General features: G+C 44.5%; 1 protein-coding gene across 1 annotated transcript; it reads left to right on the top strand.

Annotated features, from left to right (window-relative positions):
- The first annotated feature begins 4489 nt into the window (after positions 1–4489).
- Positions 4490–4651, top strand: LOC137912172 (cardiac phospholamban). Its single transcript, XM_068756523.1, has one exon. The coding sequence runs from the start codon at positions 4490–4492 to the stop codon at positions 4649–4651; it is 162 nt and encodes a 53-aa protein (XP_068612624.1).
- The last annotated feature ends 5283 nt before the right edge of the window (positions 4652–9934 follow it).

Genomic DNA, 9934 nt, shown 5'->3' on the forward strand with positions numbered 1-9934 from the left:
TCCAGAGGACAAACGCTCATCTCTGCTTCTTCTAGCACATGATCTGATTAGAGGAGTCAGATCATCGCATTCCAAGCAGAGATACTGGATGTTAGGTAGAACCAGTCCTGGCATGCTTCTGGTGAGCCTGGACTCAAATTAGGGGGAATTATTCCCCATAATATAATTCATATTATTCACATTTAAATGGGCGTTATGTTTCCAGACATTTCTTCATTCCACCAGGACCTCTCAAGGAGGAATAAGATAAGATATTCCATTTATTAGTCCTGCAGTTGGCCCAGGCTTTTACAAATCTGAGGGAATCTGTCCAGGAATCTTTGAAGAATCGTGCTGACAAATACCTGCAGGGATAAAGTCGCCTCCCTTCTTTGGGCATAACAGCAAACGTCACCTGACCGCGAGGCATCAAAATGTGACCAGCAATAAACGGTTAAAAATAGATGACAAACAGCTGAGAGGAAAACTGAGTCACGTGACGCAACAATGCTATGATGTTAGCTAATAAACCTGCAGAATGCATTTTAAGAGGTGAGCGAAAGCATCACAAATATAAACCCTCTGCAGGACTCACAAGTAAGGGGGGGGGGGGGATCTGTCTCCACTCTGATTGGCTGAAAAAGCATCTGCTAATGAACAGTAGCTTAAACCATGTGAAACGCCGAGCACGCTCCTTCATCACTCCATCATCTGGATCACCATTTTAGGAATGCTGAATACTGACTACTGCCATCTGCTGGCTGGGAGAGTCGTCTGGGATTATTCCAGAAATTCTCTGATTCAAAACACAGGAGAATGTAAATTCCGCTGACACTGACATCCTGGTATCGCCTGCATTACAGAATGCAGAATAGGATCATCCCATTATATATATCACTTCCTGTTGCATCATCATGTACTTGATAATTAAATAATCAGCCCAACTGAAGAAGTCAGAATAAAAAACTACAAAACTAAAAACTTAAATTTGCATGTAAAACAAGGCATTAATTGAGGTTGGGAAACGAAGCGCTCCCTCTACTGGGTCTTGGTGGTATTGCATCTTCAGAACACCACGTGATCATCAGCAAACTTCTGAAGTCCACAAAGTGCAACAACACGATGCTTGTGCTCAGTCAGACAGCCACTCGGATCCGGGTGGGGGTGGTATTCCAAGCATTCCAAGGACCAGATTAACCCTGGAGTGCATAAGGTCAAATTATAGGTTTATTTCTCTCTGAATTACAGGATAATCAGTGGGGAGGGGGGGCATAAGAGCTAGGTTGAAGTTGGTGTTGAATGATCCAGGGCCCCCCACAGTACGTCAGGGATTGTGGATGTTTATTGTAAAGTGATCCATAATCCAGGATCTCTTCTGGATTGTCACCAAAATTCTCTGTTAATAATAATAATCTGTTCAATTCAATTCAATTCAGTTTTATTGATATAGCGCCAGATCACAACATAAAGTCATCTCAAGGCACTTTACAGGATTAGCAGGGAAAGACCTGCAGGGAAACACAGAACCCAACTTGACCCACAAGAGCAACGGAGGCAAGGAAAAACTTCCCTTTAACGGGCAGAAACCTTGGACAGAACCTAGGCTCATGGTGGACGGCCATCTGTCTGGCCGGCTGGGTTGAGAGAGAGAGAGAGAGAGAGAGAGAGAATGGCAGGTCGGAGACGAGTCAAGGAGATGGATAGGGAAGCGATAGCGAGACAGAGCAGGAGCAGACAAAAACTAAATGCTAATGCTAGCGACGTGGACTTCAGTGTTGAGGGACACAGGTCCAGGTTCTGCAGCACCACGGACAGAAGGACCTGAAAGAGAGAGAGGGACAAACAGAGGGAGAGAGAGAACAAGACTACGGGGAATAGAGACATATTGCACACATATATTTATAACATAAATAATCAGATAAAGGGGGAGGAGCTCAGTGTGTCATGATGTTCAGCCACCAATGCTGCCTAATGACAGCAGATTGATTATATTGATTACTGCATCGATTAGGTATAAGCTTTGTTAAAAAGGAAAGTCTTTAATCTACTCTTGAACATAGAGATGGTGTCTGTCTCACGAACCAATCAGGGAGCTGATTCCACAATAAAGGAGCTTGATAACTGAAAGCTCCGCCCCCCTGTCTGCTCTTGGAAATGTTCAGAACCACGAGCAGGCCAGCATTTTGGGACCGCAGGGTTCTAGTGGGGCAATACGGGATAATCATCTCTGTAAGGTAAGGAGGGGCCTGGCCAGTGAGGGCTTTAAAAGTGAGTAGAAGGATTTTATATTCGATCCGTTCCCTAACAGGAAGCCAATGCAGAGACGCCAGAGCAGGGGAAATGTGTTCTCTCAGTCTGGTTCCCGTCAGAACACGAGCTGCTGCATTCTGGATTAGCTGGAGATGTTTAATAGACCTTTTTGGGGCAGCCGGACGGTAATGAATTGCAGTAATCCAGTCTGGAAGTCACAAAAGCATGGACTATTTTTTCTGCATCTTTTCGGGTTAGTAGGTGCCTGACCTTTGAAATATTCCGAAGGTGAAAGAACGCAGTCCTTGAAATATGCTTTATCTGGGACTGAAAGGACAGGTCCTGATCAAAGATTACCCCCAGATTCTTGGACGTGGTGCTGGTGGACACTGAGACGCCATCTAGTTCAACTACAACACTAGAACAAACATTTCTGAGATGCTTTGGCGCAAGAACCAGAACCTCAGTTTTATTTAGATTTAATAACAGGAAGTTCTCGGTCATCCAGGAGTTAATGTCCTTAAGGCACGTCTGAAGTCTAACCAACTTATCGACCTTGTCTGGCTGAACTGACAGGTACAATTGAGTATCGTCCGCATAGCAGTGGAAATTTATGCTGTGTTTCTTAATAATGTTACCTCAGGGAAGCATATACAGCGTGAACAGAATAGGTCCAAGCACTGAACCCTGTGGAACTCCATATTTAACTTCAGTGTACATAGAAGATTCATCATGAACACGTACAAACTGAAATCTATCAGATAAATATGATCTAAACCAGTTCAATGCAGATCCTCTAACACCAACAGATTGTTCAGCCTCTGTAACAGAATCTGATGATCTATTGTGTCAAAGGCTGCACTGAGATCTAATAAAATAAGCACGGAGACAAGTCCATTATCAGACGCTATTAAAAGGTCCTGGTTACATTCCCAACATTTTCCTGCAGAGTGTTCCAGAGGAGAATCGAGTGTCGGATAGACTGATGAGTTTGAAGCTGGAGACTGAGGGTGTCATGTTGAATGTTGTTAGTGGATTCGCTCCACAGGTAGGAGGTGAGTTAGAGGAGAAGGAGAAGTTCTTACGCTCCACAGGTAGGAGATGAGTTAGAGGAGGAGGAGAAGTTCTTACGCTCCACAGGTAGGAGGTGAGTTAGAGGAGAAGGAGAAGTTCTTACGCTCCACAGGTAGGAGGTGAGTTAGAGGAGGAGGAGAAGTTCTTACGCTCCACAGGTAGGAGGTGAGTTAGAGGAGGAGGAGAAGTTCTTACGCTCCACAGGTAGGAGGTGAGTTAGAGGAGAAGGAGAAGTTCTTAGGCTCCACAGGTAGGAGGTGAGTTAGAGGAGAAGGAGAAGTTCTTACGCTCCACAGGTAGGAGGTGAGTTAGAGGAGAAGGAGAAGTTCTTACGCTCCACAGGTAGGAGGTGAGTTAGAGGAGAAGGAGAAGTTCTTACGCTCCACAGGTAGGAGGTGAGTTAGAGGAGAAGGAGAAGTTCTTACGCTCCACAGGTAGGAGGTGAGTTAGAGGAGAAGGAGAAGTTCTTACGCTCCACAGGTAGGAGGTGAGTTAGAGGAGAAGGAGAAGTTCTTACGCTCCACAGGTAGGATGTGAGTTAGAGGAGGAGGAGAAGTTCTGGAGGGACTTAGATGAAGTGCTTCAGAGCATCCCGAGCAGTGAGAGAGTCGTGATTGGAGCAGACCTCAATGGGCATGTTGGTGCAGGAAATAGAGGAGATGAAGGCAACACACACCAAACACGTCACACACAGAGCTAATAAATGACATCTATGCAGCGAGGCTATGTAGGTGAGCTAATAGACTAGCAAAGTAACAAACTTTAGTGGCGAGCTAGGCTAAAACACGTTGGCCCACTTCTGAGAACCATTCTGGTTCCATGAGGCCAGTGTCATTGTGTTGCTGCAGACATGCATGCTTCAGGCTTCAGGCAGCACCTCTGGGCAGCTCTCTTATCATCCACCCTGTCAGAGCTGCAGAGGTGAACCAGCAACATCATCAGATGAAGGCCCTGCAGTGCTTCCATGACGCAGAGCAAACCAAACCTGACCTGACCGCCGTGTTCTTTCCCTTTGTCTCTCTCAGCAGCTGAAGAAGAGAAGAGCGTTCTCCTCCTCCTCCTCCTCCTCTCCAGGCTGATAACCTACAGGGGGAACCGGCCTTGACCAGCTCAGTCCAAACAGACCCAGCAGCCTAAATTACTCCACCCTCTCATAACCCCGCCCCTCACAATCCAACCGGCCTCCATGGAGCGCGTTCAGCACATGACCAGGTCGGCCATCCGCCGGGCGTCTCAGATCGAGGTGAACCCGCAGGTGAAGAGGAACATGCAAGAGCTGTTTGTCAACTTCACCCTCATCCTCATCTGCCTGCTTCTCATCTACATCATCGTCCTGCTGAGCAGCTGAGACCAGCAGAAAGAGAGAGAGAGAGAGAAGCTGCACTGATCAATAACATCCTCGTCCACCTCCACAACCGCTGTCAGAAGGTCAAACGCTCTCTGGTTGAGTCTCAGATCAGAGCTGATCAGGGATCAGATTAAACGTGACCTCCTGTATGTATTTAGAAAAGCCTGCTTCCTTTACTGTGTCAATTAAAGTTAATTTAAAGGGACTTCCTCCTCAGACAAACATCTGGAAATGAACATTTCCACGAGCATTTAAATGCTCACCCGACACCACAGACACGCACCAATGTGGGAGTGTCCACGTGACTGTATGCTGAATATCATTACATCATATTTATGATGTCACAATTCTGTGCTTCCATGAATACCAAAGAGGAATCCCGCTTTAAACAGGCCTCAGACCAGCTTTCACGCTCGTTGCACGTTGTGATCGCACATTTTCATAAACATTGAGGGAAAAGCTGCTGTTCATTTGTAAACTTGTACCACGAACAAAGAACGGGCGCGTCAGCAGAATTAAACGATGCCAACTCGAACCCACGTGGTCCGTCCTCCTTCCTTGCATCGATGTTACACACATTTTAAGAACACATGGACGAATCACGCCGGCAGGACGTTTGAGCAGCCGTAGGTTAAAGGAGACGTCCAGCACGGTTTCCAGGAGCAGGACTTTTACTGTTTGGTTTGGTTTGAGGCAAAAATGATCAAAGTAATAATGATCCTTCTATTTGAACTCCTTCAATGACATTAACGTCTAAAGACGTTCTTCTGACCCAAAACATTCACTGACTGGACTTAGATGAAAAGCAGACAAAGCAGTCAACAGAAATATCCCCCCCACACACACAATTCAATTCAGTTTTATTTATATAGCGCCAGATCACAACAGAAAGTCATCTCAAGGCACTTTACAGGATTAGCAGAACCCAACATGACCCACAAGAGCAAGCACTTTGTCAACGGAGGCAAACTTCCCTTTAACAGGCAGACACCTTGGAGAGAACCTAGGCTCTGTCTGACCGGTTGGGTTGAGAGAGAGAGAGAGAGAGAGAGAATGACAGGTCGGAGGAGAGTCAAAAACAAGGAGATGGATAGGGAAGCGATAGAGAGCAGGAGCAGTAAAAAAGATTAATAAAACTAGAAATGCTAATGCTAGCGACGTGGACATCAGCGGTGAGGACACAGGTCCAGGTTCTGCAGCACCACGGACCGAAGGAACTGAAAGAGAAAGAAGGACAAACGGAGGGAGCGAAAACACAAGACTACGGGGGAGAGAGAGGGATTACTGACATGTGACATGAATAATCAGAGTGAGAGGGAGGAGCTCAGTGTGTGTTCTGCTGCTGCTTAGCAACAGGATGATTGATGCCATAGTGCAACACACACCTGATGCCCGATTGACCGGAGCTCATCCAGGGACAGCGGCTGCCAGTTCCGACGTCCCATCAGGTCCAGCAGATTAATGTCGAGCAGCTCGATGACCTTGGAGATGTTTGACCGGTCTGGGTTCAAGGCCCTCATGAGCTCCAACATGTGGGCTGTGCTGCACCAGGAGAGCGTGAAGGAGCGACGCTCCAAAGAGAATCACGGACCGATGCATTAAAACATTTACGTTAATAATCTGTCCTCGACGGTCTCGATGTGTCTTTCATACATCTCATGTGGAACAACCCGAGATATAGCGAGTCTATTTGATGTGTCCCCCGCAGCTCTAATTCCAACACCAAGTTGTTTATCATAAATAGAGGTCTGGTAAAAGTTTGGAGCTGGGGGGGGGACACATCGAATAAACTGTGTCCCCCCCCCAGCTCCATTTGATAATTTGATAATGGTCTAACTTGGATTCCATTACATTTTGAGAGCAATCCAGATTAAAAAAAATGTAATTATTAAATTAAAAGTTAATAATAATCTGGATGTCCCCAGTGGACAGGCTAAAGCTCGGATTGATTTTAATCGTGGTAACGTGGTCACATATTTTTATAGCCATTTACCATTCGAGTAATCAATTACTAATTTTAGCACTACCTTTACTTTAATTATCCAAAAATTGATGATAACCAATCAATGCTGTAGAATAGATGATGTCATCGAGGAGGTTGAAGGAACAAGACAAGCATTTTTCTCACAATCATTATTTTACTGTTCAATAACACACAGCAGAAATGATAAACATGAACATCGGTTTTTCTTTTCTTACATTTTTACTTTTTTAACAACAAATGTGGCTTCAAGTCGTTCTGCTCATTTTAAAGTACAAACTTCAGCACTATTTATTGGACGCCTTCTTCCCGGATCAGAAACCAAGTGTCCACTGATGTCCCTCGGGTCTCGTGGGACACACCTGATAGGTAACAGGAGTCAGGCATGCATCAAAGCAACCAAAGAGTCCTGAAGAAATACATCAATGGCAAACAGGAATAATTCCACTAAAGGGACCAAACTATGTTCACTGGTTGCTGATGAGCAAAGGTCCGTTTAGGAGCTGGAGCTTTCTCCATCCGTTAAGAAGAACAAAGGAGAGACGAGAAAAGATAGGACGACCCATCGGCCGTCGCAAACTCATCATGTGGTGACACAAGTTCTCTTGACTTTACAGAAGAAACGAGACGCCGCTGAGGTGCCAAACTAGAAAGTCCAAAGAAGAGAAAGCTCCAGAAGAGCTGAACGGACATTGTGATGAGGATTTAGAGATTTTACAGAACAGCAAGACGTCACCAGACGAGTTAACAGAATCACTCCAGATTATTCTGACAACATAGAATTCACGATGACCTTAAACCAGTGGTTCTCAAATAGCACACACAGCACAGAGCAGGCGATATGAAGATCAGTTGTAAACAAACCCTCAAGAGAGCACAGAGAAATATTTAACGGGGGGGAAAAGAGAGACGGAGATGATAAAACGAATGAAGGTCAGTCGAAAGCCAAGACGAGGAAATATGACGTAGCGTACGTAGCGCTCGGCTTCACCGTGACTACGGTGGGACACGAGGGAAACCTGACTTCCTCATTTTGCTAAAAGAAAATTTATTTTTCATTTTGGTTTTGTATGTTAAAGTGTTTTATATTTTGTGCTCCTGAGTTAATGTTTCTGATCAATTTTAATTTATTATTATTTATTGATGTTATTTAATTTAATATTTAATTGTACAAATTGTAGTTTAAGGATTAAAATAATGCACTTCACATACTTTCTGTTGCAGACTAGAAAAAATGGTAATAAATGTATTCTTTGTTGTAAGTTGATCGATATTTCTTTTTATGGGGGGGGGGGGGGTCACAAAATGTTTTTTTCTTCCTCGGGGGTGGGTGGGGGTAACAGAAAATAATTGAGAAGCACTGCCTTAAACCAACATGTAAGATGATTTTTTGTTTACACCTCAGTGAATGAGCTGCAGAGCAACCTGGCTAGGAAAGCTGGATTTATGGCAGAATATCAGTGGAGCGATGATTAAAATCAGCCGGGACACAAACGAGGGGCAGTAAAACTGATTGTGAGAAAAGAAACGAGACACAAGATTATGCATCGTCTGATGCAGAATAAACAGTATAAAGTGTGAATGTTCACAGTGTGCATGAAGGAATGAACCAACTGTGGGGCCCCGCCCCTTTTGCACCTATTGGTCCATTTTCCCCGCTCGACAGACTGGATCTGAGCTTCAGCTTCAGTGAAGTTTCGGCATCATTTTTACTCCATTCGTGTCGCAAGGAGGCAGATAAGGATTGAGAAGCAGCGAAAGCTTGAGGGTGGTTCAGACCGTCCTTACTGCGCATGTCTGTGACATCACATGCCCGCGCTTCTGTTATTCCCGGAAGCTAGCTTGAAGCAGAGCGAGCGATAGACAAACATGTTGCTGGAGACATTAAAGCAAAATAACAGCGCAAACGGAGAAAACGCGCGAAATAACACCGACGTTTGAAGCAGAAAAGGGCGGAGCGATGTTTTGTTTACAACGGAAGTCGCTACGGCTTCTTCTACTATTTCCAGTATATTTTGTAAAATTGTGCATGTCAAAATAATTTATTTTGATCGAAAGTGGGATGCACGAACACGCAAGTCCTAATCAGATAAATATTTTTAGGGTCCATGAACACAGTGCATCCGATCATCATTTTCATTCGAATTTTGATCGGATCAAATACATTTTGTCCATGTAAACGCAGACAACGTCAGCTCTCGTCAGTAGAAGACAGCACCCCCCTCAGGCTGCCGTTGGCCATGCAGACTGTACAGGCAAACCTTGAAGTTATAAAACAGACAGGACACCAAAGACAGAAAACTATTCCTCGCGAGTGACAACCAGCATTATGATGGCGTTCTGTTTCACATGCTCTATGGCCAGGCCCACAGCCGGAGACATGGAGCTGAAGAGTTCCGTCGCCACGGGCAACCCCTCTGTGGCATAAAACAGGTTCTGGGGAGCTGGTGACAGAACTCTTTCTCTGCACGTCTCTGGTCCTCAAACTGACCTTAGAAAAACAGCAGCTTATTACAATATAAATACTGGAATAATAAAAATACGAGGGCGCTTGATTCGTTTCTGTTGATGCTTTCTACTGTGGGACTGAATCAAGCGCTCCTCGTGTAGCTCGGAAATGCCTGTTACTGTGTGCAAAACATGGAAGCACTGGGACAGAAGCTAAAGCTTATTGCTGGTGTTGTTGTGCTGCACCTCCACAGACTGTCGGCGGAAAACAACATTGACCTTGTTCCTCATGAAGAAGCGAGTCAACGACACATCAAGTCCGAAAATCTCTGTTGGTGACATCTCATTCTCCGTTGGAGGAATATCATCAAAGAGAAATTCAGATCTGGGAAGAAATCTTCACTTCGTATTTGACTTTTTATTGCTGTCGCGTCCTTTGGTGTAACATTTAAGAGGATGGATTAATGACATCACAGCTGACTAAACTGCGGCAGAAAATTGATCGTTTAACGTTAACATTTTCTGTTAAGAGGCGATAACTTCTCAAAATAATGACAATTTTCATTGTTCATTATTACTTTCATTATTTTAATGATTGTGTAATTATTAGGGGGAAGTTACTCATCCGTATTTTGAGAAACTTGGTCATTACTTGTTTGAGAGAATTACTTTTTTTGCGTGAATTAATCTGCTTCCTGTGAGGTCAGGTCATGTGACTTTTGACTTAATCCCGCTAAGCCCAAGTATCCGATCACAGAGATGGGAATGCTGCGGTTGACAGGCTGCCGTCTAACTTTAGCTTTCTGTCCCATTACTTAAAAAAATTAATAAATTACAAAATAGTTTTTTGCAGG

This window comes from Brachionichthys hirsutus, chromosome 24, assembly GCF_040956055.1.
Source record: "Brachionichthys hirsutus isolate HB-005 chromosome 24, CSIRO-AGI_Bhir_v1, whole genome shotgun sequence".
Taxonomy (NCBI): domain Eukaryota; kingdom Metazoa; phylum Chordata; class Actinopteri; order Lophiiformes; family Brachionichthyidae; genus Brachionichthys; species Brachionichthys hirsutus.